The sequence below is a fragment of the Aotus nancymaae genome, unplaced genomic scaffold (assembly GCF_030222135.1).
Source record: "Aotus nancymaae isolate 86718 unplaced genomic scaffold, 86718_ANA_hifiasm-v0.15.2.pri h1tg000016l, whole genome shotgun sequence".
Taxonomy (NCBI): domain Eukaryota; kingdom Metazoa; phylum Chordata; class Mammalia; order Primates; family Aotidae; genus Aotus; species Aotus nancymaae.
In genome coordinates, this window is record NW_026988428.1 from 78,412,643 (window position 1) to 78,432,959 (window position 20,317).

Here is a 20,317-nt window from a genome sequence, read left to right on the forward strand (position 1 = left end):
AACAGTGTAGAAACAGAAATCCTGAGCACATATGGACATAAACATGGGAAACGGCAGATACTGTGGACTACCTGAGGTGTGAAGGAGGGAGTGGGGCATGGTTTGGAAACCTACCTATTTAGTACTAGGCTCACTACCTGGGTGCAATATACCCATGTAACAAACCTGCACACGTACTCCCTATATCTAACATAAAAGTTGAAATTAAAAATAACCAAGTAAGTAAAATGTAGATTTCCCACTGTGTATTCCCAATGTTCATTGCCTATTGCAGTGTAATAGTGGGCCAATTTGTTCCCAATGATGTAAATATCTCCAGTCTGTTTTCCTCATCCCCATCCCCTCTAAGGGAACTCACGAATGTGAACCATCCGATTAGCATATTTGTTCAAAGGAAGAAAGCAGGGAAATGAAGTCTCAGTCAGAACACACACAGTTATTGTTTTATTCTTATTCTTCTATGTTGTTTACAGCGTCTCCCACAAAAGAAGAACTCCATCTGGCAGGGGATGTGATGAGGGACTCATTGGGCCAGCAACCGCCACCAAAGAATCTAGGCATTAGCATGAACTACTGGAACCTGAGTCGAAGACCTATTTGTGATTGCCCATTTCCTGCCCTCTAGTTGCTCAAATGAAAATAAAAGAGGGAAATATTAGATGATGGTGTACCGAGATGCAGACGTGGAAGATCTGGCCCTGATGGAGGATCAGAGAGCAGGCAGGGTGAAAGCCCGGTTTTAAGACTCTTGTGCTAGGGACCACTTTAAGAGACAGGGTGGGAAAAGATGTATCAATATGGGAATGTGGGCACTATTGGAGAGGGATCCAGCTGTGGACATGGAGGAGGGACAGGGTGATGAACACGCCTGAGAGAATTCTTCCAGGTGGCAAGGGTGGGGAAAGGGATGGGCAGATGCATTCAATCTGTCCAGTCTTTCTTAATCGACAGGTTCCACTCCCAGCTGAGGTGGTCGTGCTTGTCATCGTCGGTGAAGAAGGACTTGTTGTGGTACGTGCCTCGGGCCAGCATGCCCTTGGGAGCCTCCTCAACTGGAGTGAGGAACTCATACTCCTCCGGCCGAGGCCCATAGCTGCCAACCATAAATGTTGCTTTATCCACTAGGAAGCAAGAAGAGTACATTAGGGTAAGAGCCCGATAGAGGAAAAACACACACTGCAAACTGGAGAATCTGGAGTACAGCCTACAGTGATTAAAGCCAAGAGCAATAGTTTGCAAGCCTGAATAAACATCAGATTTACCTGAGGCCTTTTTTTTTTTTTGAGACAGAGTTTTGCTCTTGTCACCCAGGCTGGAGTGCAATGGTGCAATCTCAACTCGCCACAATCTCTGCCTCCCGAGTTCAAGAGATTCTCCTACCTCAGCCTCCGGAGTAGCTGGGATTACAGGCACCCGCCCCCACACTGGCTAATGTTTTGTATTTTAGAAGAGATGGAGTTTCATCATGTTGGCCAGGATAGTCTCAATCTCCTGACCTTGTGATCCGCCCGCCTCAGCCTCCCAAAGTGCTGGGACTACAGACATGAGCCACCATGCCCAGCCCTGAGGCATTTTTTAAAAAAATTCTTTAAAACATTTTTAAAGATTGGAGCGCCTTTTAATAATACAGTTTACTTTGTCCTACTACCCAAGGCTATGATTCAGTAACCTGTGGGTCCCAAGAATCAGTGTTTTAAAAAAAACTGCAACAATCTTGCATGTTCTTCACATGTACCCCAAAACCTAAAATGCAATTAAAAAAGTAAAAATAATAATAAAAAAAACTACACAGTTGATTCTAATATAAAGTTGGGGAACCAGTGCCCTAAATCAATGGGGATTATGCCTGCTTTTTTTTTTTTAAATGGAGATATAGCGGATTACACGATTAAAAAAAACTCAAACAAATTGAGACCTAAGTTCTGATCTCAGTCCTGCAATGGTCTAAGTCATATAACATTTTAGAGCCTCTGTTTCTTTGTGTATATAATGGACTTTAAGGATTGTCTATCTACGGACTATCATTCTATGAACATGTCAGTTGTGGGAGATAAAGTAACAAATGATGATCAGAATTAATGGATAGAATAATTGGATGGAAAAAGAACAGCAATAAATTGATTAAAAAAAAAAAGTGAAGAACTGGGATAAATGGTGAAAACAGCCAGTCAGGTTTATTTATAGGTGGTTAACTGGAATATCTATTAAGAATAGTTGGGCATTAAAAAGGATAAATAAAGGTAGGTAGATTGGTGGCACATAGTTGGCTAAGTGTTGCGAATAAGTTTGAAAGAACAGCTGCAGACATGTCACTGTCCTTTCATCTCAGTGAAGCGATATTGGCTTTATACCCAAAGGAAAATAGAAAATTAAACTTTTTTTTCCATGAGATTAGGTATTGGAAAGGCCAATCAATAGCCTTTCAGGTCAATGGTCTTCTCTGGGATTTGGGAAATTGACTGATCCTCTGTCATACAAATTTACCAGACAATTTCTCCTCCATCTTGCTTATTAATTTGGTGAAACTGACATATATGGTTTATTGTTTCCCGTCTCTGGAGAGGACAGATCCTCAGGTAGAAAGGAACTGTAAAGTGCTTTCATCACCTTCCTGCCTCTCATTTCTCTCTGCCCATATTAATGAAAGAAAACTGAAGGTGGCTTTCCAAGGCATGTCAAGAACTGCAGATTAAGTAACATTGTCATGTTATTTGTTTCAATTAGAGAGATTTTATTCAATCTTAAAAAATATTTTTTTCTATTTCTTTGTTAGGAAATTGAGCATTGCTTCCCCCTTCCCTCCAATGCCACCTCCACTTACTTCTGCCCCAAATACATATAATACCACTGGGCAAGCTTTTTCTTTCTTGGGTTTCTCTCACACTTGGGTTTTGTAACTGTGAACTGCTTTTATTTATTTATTTTTTACTTTTATTTATTTCCTTCAAACCTATCTTGGTTACTCTTCTCCTTTATGAGTGATAATGTTAAATCATAAAAGATAATTGCTGAAGGTTAGCAGCTGACCCAGTTTAAACTAGGTCCCCTGAGCATTGGCGTTGCCAACGTCTAGATCAGAGGTGTGTTTGTGCCTTTTCCTAGCGTGGGCATCCACAGCTTTTATTGTATTCTCATCTGAGTCTACAGCCAAAAGTTGCTAATAACCAGAAGTTAAAGTATCAGTGAGAAGCAGTTTGGGACAGTGTGGGAATGTGGGTTCCCTTACCTTTCACCCCAGTCCTGTAGGTGTGCTGAACGTATTTCAGGCCTGACACAATATCCCTGTTCACCTGCAGGTGGGAAGGAACCAAGCTATTCAGATTAAGAAGGTCTTTCATTTTTTCTCGTCTTTCATGCTGATCCTGCCTAGCTGAATCTTCTCTGAAAATGAAAAAAACTAAAGGTTTAGTTCAGAATAGGTGTTTCTATATTTATTTAGAATGGCCATGAGGCAAAGCTTAGGGAGAGGAGATCATAAAATGCAACATTGCCAAACTGGTTTAATTATCGAACATTTTTATTTTTTTAAATTGTTTAGGGAGAGAGGAGTGGTTCATTAAAACATCTCAATAGTCTTCATTGTATTCCTCTTTTCTCAATGGTCCCAAAAATGGCCTTGAGCTCTCCCTTTCCAACACTACTGACGAGGAGACTATCCGTGTCTTAGTAAAAGTTATTAAGATACCAATAGAGCATATTATGTAAATACCTAAAAACCACAACCCCCGAGATGATCCATCTACCATATGAAAAACAACAAGGAGGAAAGCTGTAATGGAAAATTCATGTCTAGAAGATGGCTGTGCCTGCAACGTAACTGAAATAATGAGCGAAATTCACTTGTATCTGGCAAGTATTTTGGATGTCTGTCATTTTCAGACGTTGTCTGAGATCTTGCTATTTTCCCAAGCCTTTCAAAGAAAATTCAGTAACGCAGAGTGAAAATATAGACAGCCCAAGAACTTTGTTTTTCTATGATTCATTTTACCTAGGACTGACCTGGGTTGTCTGTTAATTTTACACAGTGGTTATGTCTATACAAACAAATTAAAGTGGACAGTGCATCCTTAGCTGGAGGGCTTGGTTATCTGTTCACCAGTGTGAAGAATTAAAGCATCTTCAAATAATTTTCCTTCAACAATAATTATGGCTGTCCTTTTGCGTTGGATACAACGGTTAAACCAATCAACCAGTGCTATCTTTTGTTTTGTTGGCAGGGAGGTGGCAGAGCAGTGAACACTGCCAGTTTAGGTTCAAGACTCACAGGGTAAATCTGTAGTATAAACCTATCAAAAGCTGGCAGAAAAAAAATTAGCCTCATCAGAGAGACTGTGATAAAATGAAGCCCAGACTTTCTAATAAGTCTGAGTCCCAAATGTAGCTCATAGGAATAGGGAAAATAAATACATCTTTCTAAATGTCCCCAAGCTTATCCCTTCGACCTAGTGGGAGAAAGACCTAAGAAGAAGAATGATAGTGCGGTAGCCATAAGGACTTCAAGACAAAGCGTCTACCATCTTATCAGCGCTCCACAGCGGGTCCATTTAATATAAATACATTTGGGGTGGGTGAGACAAAACTATGAATATTCATAGAATCCCCTTCTTTTGCCCCCATCCTCATCCCTATTGTCTCCCACCCCAGGAGGAAGAAGCCTTGGTGTCATGAATAAAAGTGAGAGCTGTGGAAGTCAGAGATACCACATTTACCTGGGAGGCAGAAAATAAGTGGGGAGAACCTAAAAGAACAATCCTAGACCAGATTTTTAGAAAGTACTAAGAAGTTTGGGAGGAGAAAAAGAACATTGAGTGCCACTGACAGAGATCGTGAAAGAGGACTTTAGCATTTGTTACTGGTGTTACAAATGCAAACTTTCCTGGACACGTTTCAAGAGACTTCAGTAAAGATTTAAGTTACCCTTCAAGGATTTTTGACTCTGATCTGGCTTTTCTTATAATTGTAGCACCATGCTGGGACAAGCCACAGGCTGGTTCAACTTTATGTAGGTTACTCAGAGAGCCATCAAACCTCTGAATTAGAGAGTACTCAAAAGCCCCTTTCTGTGGCCTCCTCCTGCATCATCCTAATGTGTAAACCTGACCACCCAGACCCACGTCACCACACTCCTCTTCCCCCTCCCCATCCAGAGGAGACGCCCCTGTTCCAGAGTTTTCCTTCTCATCTTATTCACATCAAAATTTACCTGTCACACTTCATTTCATAAAAGCTGGCTTACTAAATGGAGAAAGTAATGCAATAACATCAATGATTAAAAATGAAACTGAGGTGCAACCCATTCTAGGCATATTTTGAAATAATGACTTACCAAACCCTCAGGTGCCTCAATAATAAATAATACGACAGGAAACATGTAAGTGAACCCTAGCTCAGTGTCCATTATAGAGCAAGCATCAACAAATATTTCCAAGATGAAATTATTTTCAGGCGTATTTGTATGGGTAGGGAGGGATCACCCACTGACCCTGAATCATATCCTGTACCTTGGGGAAAGAAGGTCCCAGTGTGCAAATAGTGAGAGCAGATGGAGTCTTCCTTGGTGGAGCCCAGGCCCTGGAGAATGAGGCTAAGCGGGAATGAGAGGCCACCAGAACAAACATAAACCACTAAGTGCAAACACTGCATTTCTAATTTATTTGTTTTCAAAGTCAAGGTTATTTTTCTTGTAAGTTTGGCTACTCATTGGAATATATGGCTATTCATTAGATGTCAGTTAATTTCTTATTTAGTTTCCTCTTTCCTGGTTACCCGTTCCACAATTATAATTGTAATTTCCAGTTCTTTAGCAAAGATCACACTCCCTGGATTTATATAATCTTTGAGCGATTAGAGCTGAGGCCCTATCTGTTCCATTTTCTTTTCCTATTAGTTGATTCATTTGTTCATCCACTTTTCAATATATATTCATGAACTATCTGCTATTTACAAAGTTTGTGTGAAACATTGGAAAGGAGGGATGTACAGTTTCACCCCAGATTGAGGTGCTTATGTTGTATGAAGATGAAATGACACAAGGGCTACAACACAAAGTCGTGTGTGCCTCGTGGATGTATTCAGAGTTCACAGACAGAGGGATCCCATTGGCTTAAGTGATAATGAAGAGTTTAAGAAGTCCTGGCTAGGAAAAGGCATGAAGCAATTGTGGGTCTCAACAGGTAGCACTCAGGGCTGGGAAGAGGACATTCCAGACCCACATGGGGGTATTTGGGGAGAAGCAAACAAAAAATATCTCAACATGATTGTGCAAGAAATTTAGTCACTGATTGAAGGAAAGATTTAAACTTTACAAAAACACACAGGGCAGGATACTTACTTTGAAGTGAATTTTAGCTCTATATTCTGCACCTTCCTTTAGCACAATGGTTTCTTTTTTGAGGGCCTCCAGATCTCCTGTAGAAGAAGATTTAGAAAGAGTTTATCTTCCTCAAAAGCAGATACACAAGTTTATGAATGACTTTTAAGCCCCAGAGAAATATGTTTGGCCCACCAGGGCAACGTGGTTTATAGGACCCTTAATTCACAGACTATTTGAATTTAGTCCCTGTGCGTGCACACACACAAACACAAACACACAAACACACACACACACATACACACACTTGTAATCCCTGAAATCTTACAGCTTTGTTACGAAAAACATGAGAGTTTCCCTGCCCTCAAGTTTGACGACAAGGCTAAAAATATACAAGACACTACTAGTATGTTGTGAACTACCAATGAGTTGTGAAGATAAATCTTTTTTTGGTCAATTTATTCTCTCATTGAAAGAAAATGATATTACATATATCTGGTCAAATGAAGAGGTCATTAAAGAATATGGCCCCACCCCTCAAATCAAAAAATATGAGAAGAACGTTACGTAAGAGTGTTAACTATTTGTTTTTATAGATTTGGTGATATTTGTGGCATTTTCTAACTTTTAAAATTCTACTTGTTTTTATTCCTTTTATCACTATAAGTAAATATTCACTTTTGTGTTTACTCTTGTATTTTCATTTGCAATTTCACACTATTTTTCTTAAGGAATACCACTGAAGTTATAAAAACTTCAGGTTCCATAAAACCAGGATCTGTCCCTAATTCCTGTTCCCTGGTTAATGAAGTAATCACTCTCTATTCTCTTCTTTGTGCATAGCAGCTTCTTTGTGACAGAAAACCAAATTTAGTTTTTCTCTGCTTGGAAAAGTGACAGAGACCAAGTTTCCCTGCAATGCCGCCAGGCCCTGCCGAACAGAACAGATTTCTTCAGCACTGTTCACACCTTCTCTTGCAGACTGGCAACTGTATCTGGTACTATTAGGAAGACTCTGAGTTCTGGTGATAGAGCGTGAGTTTCTCTCCTGGAGGAATTCGAACGTGTGGGGGTAGCTGAATTTATGTGTGTGCCTGCTCTAATGATGTCAGTTGAACAGGAAATGTGGCTTCTCAGCCTCTGATTTCCTCCCTCTGACAAAATAAAGCCCATATAAGGTAAAGGCTGGCTGTGTCCTGTGAGAGGGGAACTACCCTGCTGCTAATTAACCTACTCTTCTAGACTTGTGCTTTGCTCTGTCTCAAAATAGTCCAGTTTTTTAATTTGGCAACTTTTTTTTTTTCCACTAAAGACTTGCCTTTGATGCCCCCAATCTCCTGGCTCCGTGCTTCTCTTCTCATTCCTCTGAGATGCCCATTTTTTCCACAATACCCCCCTTCCCAGTCTCTCTCCATCTCCTCAAGCCTAAGTCTCAGGGAAAGGCTTGACCCTTAGTCACAATAACATGAAAGAAAATAACAACATCTTAATTAGTACGCCCTTAGCAGGGGATGTTGTTTATTTAACAAGAACCAGAGTTTCAAGCTAAAACAATTCAATCTATAGCAGTGGAATTTCTAACATAATTCAGGATTGCTTCTCACCTTCAGGTAAGTTTTGTAGCTGATAAAAGATGAATGCTTTGATGCTTAGACTATATAAACCTTACACATTCAGAAGCACACAACTTCTTTCTTAATATTTCCATCAGCAGTCTTTACCGCATAAATAACAATTCTCTTACTATCATGTGGAGACAAAAATCTGTAAATATCTCAAATGTGAATGACTGCACTCTCATCAATTAAATAGAGATAGAGATTTGGCTTTTTATGAAACATGGTAAATACTGTGCACTCTGAGCAATGGCTCGTTAACTGGTCCTAGCATATATACCTCTCTGATTCACCAGTTTTCTTTTGTTGGAACAGGAGACAGAGACCAAGTTTTCTTTGTGATATCTTAGGCTGCCTCTAAATAGTACAGATGAATCCACATACCAGTAAGGTCCATGGTGATTGGTGCTGGGGCACTCTCACAAACCAGGGTGAGCCGGGTGACAGTGACATTGGGGGCTGTCGGATCTGCAGGATCAAAAGGGAATATAAGCACCAAGATCAGACATGTGTGTAGTGGGTGTGTGTATTTCAAGTGGGAGAGAGAGAGAGAGTGTGTAAAAATAAAAGTGATCTCTCTATTTGTAGTAGGAACAGAAATGGATGTGGCAGGTTCACTCTGCTTGATCTTGATGGCCTTGTAAATTACAGCAATGTTATTTCTGCTTCAGGCACTTGCAGGTCCATCCTAATAATTGACATTCAACATTTCCTGAGTGGCTATGGGTCATGTACTCTGCTAATTGGGCACTGCCCACTTATATCTCTGGTCCATGTCTTGTTCTGCCACGGTCTATGTGGAAGAGATGAATGGTTAGGTAAGGACTGAGAAAGGAAAAAAGAAGAAAGAGAGAAAATGGAGAGAGGGAAATACAATTCTAAGTGATTGTCTGGAATTCCTTCTAAATTTCCCCGTGTGTTATGTGTGCCTATCTCACTACTGACTTGCATCTTCTCTCCTGAGATGACTTAATTATACAGTTCATAACTTTAATCAGCATATAGAAATTGTGCCTCGCCCACTTATTCCTGGAAGCAGTTGGTCCTCTTCCCTTTGTGGCTGCTCTTGAGCAGCTGAAATGTCTTCTTCCTTCTCGGGGACCTTCCACCCACCCTCTTCTCTATACACACACACCTGTTACCACGGGACCGTCTCCCAGCAGCGTTTTCTTGTACTTAGCTAGACTCTCATCATCTTTGTCCATCTCCTGCAGCTCTTTCAGGGACTTCTGCGGCGGAGGCTTGTAATTGAGCTTGCTGTCCAGGTCATCATCCTCCTCCTCCTCCACACGTGGCTCTGGGTCTTTTTCAGTCATTTTGATCTATTTCTGTGAGACAGAATGACAGCCTGTTAGTCAAAAGTCATGGATATAAAAGATGTTTCCTATTAGCAGCCTCCTTACCCTCATGGACTTCTATAATCATCAGTCTCTCTCCTGACTTTTTTTCCCCCTAATTCAATCACATTACATTTTATGAAATAATAATCCAATGTATTCTAGTCATTTCTCTGACCTGCCTGAATTTCTCTGTACTATTGTAGTATCTTCTATTTATTGAACAAACTGACAAGAAAGAAATCCCTCACATGTGAATAATGTACTATGCGTGAAGCAACATGGCACAAGGACTCCTGAACAAATGGAGCAAAAGTCCAGTTCAGAAAGCTGTAGGAGTTATCACAGTCCTCCAAATCCAGCCAGCCTGGCTAGCATCAAAGCTTGCGGCATGCACAGTCCCAGCGATATCGGTGGAGAGAGGCAGGAGAGAGAGGGGAGAGGTGGAGTACCTGCCAAAGAAATGGTTGGCTTCTTCCCATTGATGGAATCTTTCTCTGAACTCCAGCAATGCCTCAAAGGTGACTCATGAGGAACTATAGACCTTTATGATACTTGCCTCAGGTGCCTACATGGTTCACACCCAACACTGCTAATCACTCCTCAGGAGTGGGTACTAGCTTCGCTGTTTTTCTTGAATTCCCCCCAAAAACACTTGCATAGTTTAGGCACTTTATAAAATTTCCTTGATTGATATGTAAGGATTTGTATCTGAAGATGTACTGTTCTTTCTATATGCCACGAAAATAACAAAGGACACTTTAAATTCCTCCAGACAAAATTGTAAGTACAAATTTGCCATTAGTATTTATCCATTTATTTCCCTTTTCTGGATCCACTTCCTTTTCCATCTCTCCCACCTTCCATTCCCGGGTTTCCATTGACCTTATAAGGCCCCACCTGTGCATACCCTGGAGTCTTCCTTCATCTATCATTATCTACATTTACTTGTTGAGTGTTAAAACATTGAGGAGAAATCTAGGAAAGTCATTCACCTGTCAAGTGTTAATGACTGAATAGTACATTCAAAAATTATTTCTCTTAGAGGATGTATAGTCACAGCTTGTCAGAGCTGAAATGAACCATTGAGGTTCATATAATCCTTGAGGACACTGTGATTCAGAGTTAGGATAATTGTCCAGGTTCACATAGCTGGATGAGATGCAGTATACCGACTAAGAGGAGGAAGTCCCTCTGGCAAGAATTTCAGGCCCTGTGGCTGACAGCCACAAGAGATGGCTGCCAAGGAGATATTTGGGCAAGAGATCGTTTTCTGATTTCCCTTAATTCTGGTTTGAGGGTAACTCTTTTCCCTGCCTGTGGTTAAAGCCTTCATTGCTCCTAAGTGACACAACTATAAGACAATATCTGTCACATCACATCCCAAGTGGCTCTGCAAACCTCAAAAGTCCCCCAGGAGTGAAGATATCTCTGGTCAAAATCAGTTGTGGTTTTGAGTTTCAATGTCACTATTATTGGCAAGAGGAAGAAAAATAATTTGGAATTAAAGCCAAATGAAAGCAATTTTAATGGAATCAAAAAAAATGAGAGAGAGAGAAAGAAAAAAATAATATCCCTTGGCTCATCAATTCTTTTCCATCTAAACAAGCAGCCAACCATTACGAGTGAGCCTTGACCAGCTCTGGAAACAGCACTGCAAAGCCCAGGTTCACTTCCCGTCCAGGAAGAAAACATGTATGCCTGTTTCTATGGCAACTCTTGCTTCAGCTGAAGAACCAGCACCACTCAAAGCTGAAACTCTAAAGCACAGCAGAATAAACATAGTGACTAATACAATTCGTATTCCAAATAACACTGAGGGAAAGTGAATGAACCGGTTGGAAAAAAATGACGGATGCAGCGTGTGGATGTTGTAGGTTGTGGGTAGTTTAACGACAATCATTAAGGGGCAGATGAAGAGAAAGCCAGATGAGACAGGGCGCTCCCCAGAACCCTGGTGACCCAGGAGGGTGGGAGCTACATAGCAAACCTGCTGACTGAGCATCGGAACAACTATTTGTAGAGGAAGACATCCAGCCCCCCATGGGCAGGCCTTTCTGGACTATGTCACTTGGTTTTAACAAGTTGCCTGATTGAATGAAACCTGGCCATCAGATGGTAACATTACATCCAGTTACTGGCTCAAGATGATTTCAATAACCTCCACGAAATTGTAATTATGCAGCCTCAAATCTCAATGTCAAAGACAGAGAGAGAGAGAGAGAGAGAGAGAGAGAGAGAGAGAGATGGATTAGGTATTCCACAGGATTTGCCATCTTCTAACTGTGACCATTGGCACGTCCATTTATCTATCATCTAGGTCTTGATCTTCTCATTAGTAAATCTGAGGTTTATGTCAGTTCTATATTTTCTCGATTCATTGCAAACAGATATAACAGTTGTTTCATAAAAACGAGACATAAGTTTATCTAAAGACATTAAAGAGTGAAGGATATTGTGGGATTTCTGTATAAAATTTTGTTGCAGTCAAAAGGCAGAAATTCAAGGCTGCATTAAAATCATTTGGTCTAATTACAGCATAAGAAAAAGAGATATGAGACCAGGTAATCCCAAACGAGCTCATTCTAGAAAACTGATTAGAAAAAGTCATAATATGGCAAATGAAGGACTGGAACAGCAGTTCTCAGAGAAAGCCTTTTAAAGCAAAATTAGGGTCATGACTATTTGGTGAGCACCCACTGTTCTTTAACCATACTGATGTTTAAATTACTCTTCAGAGTAGAGAAGAGGCTGGAAGTTGAGCAATCTAACAATACTGAAGGGGACCATCCGGTTTGGTTGATTTTTTATTCTTTTTGGAGATTATAGGTCTCTTTTTAAAAAATCTGATAAACATCAAGGTAATTATCTCAAGGAAAAAAATAGATAAACCCATGACATTGTGCATATGATCCAGGGGCTTGTGGACCCCTGAAGTCCTTTATAGACTTATTGGGGTTCAAGATCTCCAGATTGGAAATATGACCTCAAAACTGTGGAAGCATGAAGCAGAGAGTGGAGCAGAGAGTTGAGTGTTACAGAAGAAGCTTGCTTTTTTTTCTTTTTCTAATTTCTCTCTCTTCCTTCCTTTCCTTCTTTCTTTCTTTCTTTCTTTCTTTCTTCCTTCCTTCCTTTCTTTTTCTTTCTTCCCCTTCCTTTCTTTGCCTTCCTTCCTTCATTCCTTCACTCCTCTCTCTCTCTCCCTCCCTCCCTCTTGCTTTCTTTTCTTTTCTTTTTGTTTCTTTTTTTTTTTTTGACATGGTTTCACTCTGCAATGCAGATCTCCAGCTCCTGGACTACAATCTCCACCTCTTGGACTCAGGCAATTCTCCTGCCTCAGCCTCCCGAGTAGCTGGGACTACAGGCACGCACCACCTGCCTGGCTATTTTTTTGTAGTTTTGGTAGAGATGGGGTTTCCCCATGTTCCCCAGGTTGGTCTTGAACTCCTGAGCTCAAGAGATCCACCTGCCTTGGCCTCCCAAAGTGCTGGGATTACAGGCGTGAGCCACTGTGCCCAGCCAGAAGCTTACTTTTTCCTGGGGCTCGGCCAGATTGTTGACACAACTTAGTCTCAAGCTGAGGGTCATGTCCACCTACTCAAAATGTTGAATATGTTGAAGCAGAAGATATCAGATGACACCTGCGTCTGAGGGCACATGACCACAAAGCCTGGCAGAGAAGCCCAGATGCAGGTGGGTGCAGGAAGTAGCCTTTAGAGCACATCATCTCTAGATGATTATTTTTCTAAGTAATATTTCTTAGAATTTTTCTCCACATATTTCTCCTGACCTGCAGTCATGTGTCAGCTGAGTTACCAGACATTCAGTTACCTTATTTCGCCTGTCAATATGAGAGAATATCTGTCTCTGTTTTATTATTTAAAATGTATGTGAATCCCTATGCTAAATGAATAGACATTAGCTGATCTTGGCACAAAAACAAAAAGTAAGGTAACTATGTGAGAAGATGAATATGTTAATTTGCTTCACTATAGTAACATGTTTATTATCGATGTGTATCCCAAAACATTATGTTGTATGCCCTAAATATATGCAATAAAATTCATCTTTAAAAGGAAATTTAAAAATTAAAATGTATGTGAATCCCCAAAAATGCTGTATTTTTTATTTTATTTATTTTTCTCCCAGACATAAAATTATTTTCTTTCACCCAACAGGTCTTTGCATAATAAAGTATACCCTAATAAAAACAGCAAATTGTTACCGAACACTTCTGAGCCCAAATCTCAGCTATTATGGGATAAGTGCTTTGCATGCATTATTTCATTCAGTCATTGCAACATTGTGAGGTAGGCACAATTAGTTACATTTTATAAATGCAGAAACTGAGACAAAGAAGAAAATATTGAATATTTCAATTACACAAGAATTACAATTTCTTTTCATAGTATCACCATATAGATAGTGAAATGAGTAATGGTCTGGCTTCCAAAAAGGAGACATTTGCAATGCATATATTAACAAGAGATTAATATCTGGAATACATAAATACCTTCTATGAATCAATTTTTTAAAAATATTTATTATATGTATTTAAGGTGTAGAATATAACGTGTGGGATACAGAGATAGTGAAAAGGTTACTATCATCAAGCAAATATCCATCATCTCACCGACTTTCGTGTGTGTGGCAAGAGCACCTAAGATCTCCTCTTTAGCAAAAACTCAAGTACAGTACAATATTATTAGCAATGTGCTGCGTTTTTAATGTTATACCTGGGTAACCTCAGTTTCTCCTGAAGCCCCAGCCATAAATGGCATATATAGTTCGGCAACGATTTCTCAAACTATATATGTGCATATTTAACCACAAACACCAATTTTCTCTTTTTGTCCTTCCATTTTACGGATGTGTGCTGAAATGAGAATAGGAATTTTATGAAAATTCTAGACTGTTTTCCAACCCCATTATCTAAAGGACAACTGATTTTCTTATTGATAATATTGATACTATCGATAAAATTGTAACAGTTATCACATGCAGTGCTAAGTGCTTTCTCATGGATTATCTCATTTAGTTCTCACAACAACTTTATCAGAATCATCATTCTCTTTTCCAGACCAGGAAACCGCAGTTCAGGTTACTAACTTCCCTAAGAGGACAGACCATGTGAGAGGCAGAATTAATATCTGAGTCCAGGTTGTCTGACTTTTAGGCAGTATGCTTCATTGCTTTCGTTGTCTTTGAGAAGTTATAATTAAATTAGAGTTTGTTAGTCATCTTGGGAATCTACCTGGAGGTGCACAAGCAGAGGTAAATGCTTCTTTGCAAGCTCTGCAGAGACAGTTTTAACAAAGCAGGGAAGTGGCAGATAACGATGGTTCAGTGCAACTCGGTTCCTGCGTTACCTCGCGCAAGTTGCTTAACCTCTCTGGGCCCCAGTTTCATTTTCTGCAAAATGAAGTCGTGGCATGAGAGGATCTCTGAGACCCCTGCTTAATTTAATGACTCAAATGCTCTCTAATTTAAAGAAGCTTGTGAAATGAGAAAAGAAAAAAGGAAGTCGGGCAATTGGGGAGGACTCAGCCCATCAGCATAGAATCTTCTGGATGAGCTTTCCTCACCTTCCTCAACTGCTCATCCCCCATCCCACAAAGAGCAGAATTGGGTTTTGTCTGTTTTTGGCTTTGGTCCTTTGCACAGGAATGAAATGGAGAATTAACAATTATATGTTTAACCAGGTTAACGTGGAACCCATTTGTTAGACCCCAAAGCACATACCATTTTTTCCCACAGGCTTAGTACTCCAATTTTCTCTATTTTATGTTTCACAGATGCCCACACAGATTAACTTTCACAGTGGAGCCCTCACATCCCCATGTTTGCTATTCAGCAAAGCATTGCCAAGCATTAGATGTGCTGAGATGGGGACTTAATCTTCTCAGGCTCAATTAAAATGTCAAATTCAATTAGGATGGTTACTCACAGCATGCATATGACACAGCAGAAATCAATGTTTTGCTTGCAAGTTCAGTGACATTTCCAAGACGTTGAAAGTGAATTACACTTAAAAATTTACACCCATCTCAGGATAGAGGATCGTCTGTTTCATTAACGCAGCTCTAAATGAATTGAGGACAGGAAAAGGGTAGAACTCCTGAGTTTAAGCTCAGGAATTAAACTCAGGAGTTTAAATTTAAACTCAGGAGTCACAGACTTTAAATTTACATAGGAACTTCTCTGATAGAAATCCCCTGCTTCTGGTACTTCCACATTTCTCTCTCTCCTCTCTCTCTCTTTCTCCCATCTCTATCCTCTCTCTCTCCTTTTTCTCTCTCTCCCTTACCCCACTTCCTTTTCTCTCTCACCTCTATCTCTTCTACCTAATACACTAATACCCATGGCCTGTGTGTCTAGATGCATAATTCAGCACAATTTTAAAGATCCAGCTTCGGGACATGAAACAAATTACCTGGGTTAATTCAGAGAAAGGTGACTTTCATGTCTCACAGAACACAGATTTTGAGTCGGATGGACCAGGGATTCAAAACCTGGCTCTGCAATATTACAGGATGCAGGTGAGTTACTAATTTCACTCAGCCTCAGTTTTACCACCAGTAAATTGGGGATATTAATTCTTCTTTATGGGATTGAAAGATTGGAGAAAACATATGAAAAATTCTAGGACTCTACTGGCCAAGAATAGATGTTCAATGAATATTTGCTCCCTTCCTTTTCTTCCTTCCCTGCCCTGATGTGATCTGTTTTGTTGCAAAGCTTCAGTGAAGCTAGGTAACTGCTTCCACACCGAATGCTTTCCCCTGGATGGGAGCTGACTATGTCCCCACTCCTTCCTCCATAAAAATAGATTTTTGTCTTTCAGGAGTACTAAAGAGACAAGAAGTTCTGTGGAATTGCAAGGATTGTGTAAAAACTGAATCAACCTTAAAGTAAGACTGTAACTATTATATTTCTTTTCAAAACTTCCATGTAAACAATTTAATTTTAGATTTTATTTATTTGTCGCTTTCTTAATTGAAACCAGAGGTTACTCTGTGAATGATGAGAAATGTCAGTGAACACAGGCACAGCTAATGAAGAGAATTCCCTCTGCCTCTGGAGCAAAATACCATGGACGCTTAACTCATGTCCCCAAGCTGGATCTGCAAAATGTGCTGGATTATGCATCTAGACCCAGAGCCATGGGTGTTGGTGTATTAGGTAGAAAAGATAGAGATGAGAGAGAGAGAGAGAGAGAGAGAGAGAGAGAGAGAGAGAGAGAGGAGAAGAGGGAGAAGGGAGAAAGAGAGAGAGAGGGAGGAGAGAGAAACGTGGAAGTACCAGAAGTAGGGGATTTCTAGCAGAGAAGTTCCTATGTAAGCATCAGCGTTCTCTATAACTCCTGTTATCTCCACTTTCCCTGATGACTGGGGTATGTCTGACTTTCCCCATATCGGGCTGTGAGTCTAGCGTGGGTCTGGAGACTTGGGCCATCTCTAAAAGACTGGTGACATTTCAGAGCTAGTCAAGGATTTGAATGTGCTGTGCTGGTTGACTGGTGATTTGGCATATTGGGGGATTGCAAGTTTGTCTCTCAGGACACCAGAAATCTTCTTGGTTCTGGATTCCACCCTCTCTCCCCGCCGCCCCTGTCCCTGGTGACATGGAGGAATCCATACTCCCTGCTTTCCTCATGGTTATTCCTCATGTTTTGATCTGTGCAGTGCTGCTTTCTACCACCTCAGCCCCCCGAAGGACTATGAAAACTTCTAAACTGGACGAGAACAACCAAAGACAAGATCATTTTGTAAGAGACAATAAACATTGTAATCAATCCAGATAAAGGCACAAATTACTAGAAACGTAATTCCTTACCATTTCTCTTTGTGAGAGAAACACTTATTATTTCTTGCCTGTGCATTCATGGTATATTTTTCTAACCCACATTCGTATGCACCAAGAGAAAGAACACAAGAGATTCAGTGAGCTTTTCTGAATGCCCAATGTGTGAAGTCATGCCACCAGATACCTTCACAAATATTAATAATCCTTAAAGAAAACTGAGCATTAAGGAAGTCATTGCCTTCAGTATCTCAAAATATTCACAAAAGTTTTAAATTAGCATTAAAAGTTAGACAGAAGTGAGAGAGAATTTTTTTAATGACCATTTGTGCTAAGACTATCAGGTTCTTAAGAAAGCCCAAGTGAATTTTTACCAGAGGCAAAACTTACTCTCTGGCTGAGGACACCAGAGAATAATACAACACAGGGTGATTCGGGATGGGCTTATTGCACAGATAAATGTTGCTGATGTTTCAGGGGCAATATGAGACTCATCTCTGGGTATGCCAGTGTAGACTCAAATACAGGATCCTGGGCAGCAATAACATAAACTAGAAATAAGGACTCTCAAAATGTGGAACTGGAGAAAATTCCTTCCATGTGATTCTTCCTAAAGATGTGAGAAGACCACCTGAGCTTCGGGAGGTCAAGGCTGCAATGAGCTGTGTTCATGCCCTTGCTCTTCAGCTTGGGAGACAGAGTAAGACCTGTCTCAAAAAGATAATAATAGGACATGCATGGTGGCTCACACCTGTAATCCCAGAACTTGGGAGGCCAAGGCAGGTGGATTGCTTAAGCCCAGGAGTTCGAGACCAGCCTCGGCAACATGGAGAAACCTTGTCTCTATTAAAAACAGTAAAGTTAACCGGCGTGGTGGTGCGTGCCTATAGTCCCAGCTACTTGGGAGGCTGAGGCGGGAGGATCACCTGAGCCTCCCGAGTAGCTGGGACTACAGGCATGCACCACCATGCCTTACGAACTGCACTCCAAAGTGCAATTTGGATACATTGTGGCTATTGATCCACTTTGTATCAGTATGTTATTTTAGTCAAATCATTGAACACTTTCGCATTCTTCTTAGGAACAAAATTTGAAAGTTTCTATCACCAGGCCTGACACAAAAAAGTCCCTCAACATTTGTTGGTTCTCTTTTTCTATCTGCATAATTTTGACTCCCCAGGGCTTCTCTTTTCCTGCTGTGCTCTTCCAAATGAGTTCAGACCCACGTCTTCCCTTCAGAATGATTCTGTTGTGCTGAGCATCTACTGAGAACAGAACCTTGATGTTCAGAGCCTACTTCCCTAGGGACAAATTCGTGTTCTCCAAAACAAGGAAGGACCAAATTCCAGTCAAGGCCTGAAAATCGCTAGCCTGTTTCTGTTCAGTGACAGCACGGTTCGTACTCATTTTTCGCATTTGTGAAGCACGGATGGAGAAAGAACTGTTCTCTTGGAATTTCACACATCTCACAAAACAGTAAGATGCTCTTGTTACTAAGCTTGTGCTATTTTTGCTTTGAGAAGGAATATAGTCTTATAAATTAAAAACACTCAAAGCCAATAGCAACATTCACGATGCCGGCTAGCGACTAGACCTCTGCCCCCGCCTCCCCTGGCCAACAGGCCGACATGATCCTCTCGATCTCCTGTGGTGACCATCCCTGCAGTGAGGAATGCCAGGCCAACCCTGACTCCAGTGGCTCTTGGTCTTCATGTGAAGGGGTGACCATGAGCCCTCTGGGTGACAGCACTCCTCCTTTGCCCACTCTGAAGAACTGCCCAGAGCTTATCAGACCCACACCTCGAGTTCCCATAGGTCTAGAGTTTAATTATGGATTATGTTTATGAAACATGTTGGCTGGGAAGTCCTCCAAAAGGGAAGAAAGTGTTTCAGGCCATACCTAAAGCACTTCCCCTAATGGTGGCTGAAATTCAAACCTTGACATTTGGGAGGCCTACTGATCAGATGTCCTAGCTGGGCCTGCTTGAATTATGCTAAAACCTGCCTCGTAATACATTATTTGGTGTGTTCCATGTTTGCTTTTAGTTATCTCACATGTAAAATGCCATTATTATTATTAACAACAACAGCAACAAGCTTTTTTGCCTATCCAACTGCAAGATTTAATGCACAGTTTTTGTCAGTGGTGGGAATTCTATCACTGTATGACTCATGAGTACACAACAATGTGCTATATACCATGCTTCCTCTTTGAGGGCTAAATTCCCTGCACTCTAAGGGAGGATTTCATTTTGCATTTCTCTTCTATCACCAGAAAATTCTTTAGTGGAACACAGTTTAATATGTGACAGCTTCGAACCATTTTTTTTTCTCTTTCAACCAGCCTTTTACATTGCTTGAAAACAGGAAACCACACATCTCCACCCCAGCACAACACACCATCTACCAGCACAGTCCGTATCAGTTTGGATCTACAGTCTTTTTCTCCTGAGCCTGGCCAGGTGCCTGCTCCTACCATGCAGGAAACCCCTCCAGGCACTCCCGGTGCGTGTTCTCAGAGCGCTTCTCCAGAACATTCAGGATTGCACCTCCTGGGCTGCAGGCACCCTCTACCCTCCCTCCCTAAGCCTCCTCCCCTAAGCCACTGCTACCCTTCCCTGCTCTAACTTCCCCTTCTCTGCAGGCTCCTTAGCAATTTTCTATCATAAAGTTTGTTTTAAAGGAAAACTGCTCCTCTAAAAAAACAAATCAACAAACTGTAGAGGGTGGTAGCCCCGTTGAGAGGTTTCCGACTTAGCTCTGAGCCCACCTGAAGCCTCCCCAGCCCGAGGTATTTGAACTTACATTCAATGCTTCACGTCTCTGTCCGGGGTGTCTCTGTCTCTCAACTCTGACTTCGGAGTACTGGCAGTTAGAACAGGAAGGAAGTTAGTGAGAAAAAAAAAATTGTTTTAAACCTACTTGAAGAGGAAACCCTGGGCTGTCTCAAATCCTGTTCCTTTGCACAGCCTATCTCTTGATCAGCCAACTTTAGCAGCATTCTTGTCAATTAATGGCACATGTGCGAGCATGACAGCCTGTGTGACGTGGAGATGCATGAATGTGCACGCAAGAGTATAGAGCCTATAGCTATGGGTATTATGAATAATTGTGAGGGTACGTCTGATAATCAGGTCATTTTAGTGCATAAGCCTACGGAGGCAAGGAGCCTGAAACCAGTAGTGATACATTCACATCGGCTCTACTTCTGTTCCCACTGGGTCCCCGCCAGGTTCATTATCAGCCAGATA

At 41.0% G+C, this 20,317-nt stretch overlaps 1 protein-coding gene across 3 annotated transcripts; it reads right to left on the reverse strand.

The window, feature by feature from the left end:
• Positions 1 to 415: 415 nt before the first annotated feature.
• On the reverse strand, positions 416 to 19,974 carry ARHGDIB (Rho GDP dissociation inhibitor beta). 3 transcript variants are annotated; one of them, XM_012447668.2, is made up of 6 exons: positions 19,872 to 19,974; positions 9,062 to 9,254; positions 8,311 to 8,394; positions 6,332 to 6,408; positions 3,227 to 3,290; positions 416 to 1,121 (listed from the first exon to the last, which is right to left on the reverse strand). In XM_012447668.2, the coding sequence occupies exons 2-6, from the start codon at positions 9,240 to 9,242 to the stop codon at positions 922 to 924; spliced, it is 606 nt and encodes a 201-aa protein (XP_012303091.2). In that variant the 5' UTR covers positions 9,243 to 9,254; positions 19,872 to 19,974; the 3' UTR covers positions 416 to 921. The 3 variants fall into 3 exon arrangements, with proteins under 3 accessions (XP_012303091.2, XP_064233773.1, XP_064233774.1); XM_064377703.1 differs by lacking the exon at positions 19,872 to 19,974 and adding an exon at positions 15,211 to 15,228; XM_064377704.1 differs by lacking the exon at positions 19,872 to 19,974 and adding an exon at positions 14,849 to 14,865.
• Between the last annotated feature and the right edge of the window lie 343 nt (positions 19,975 to 20,317).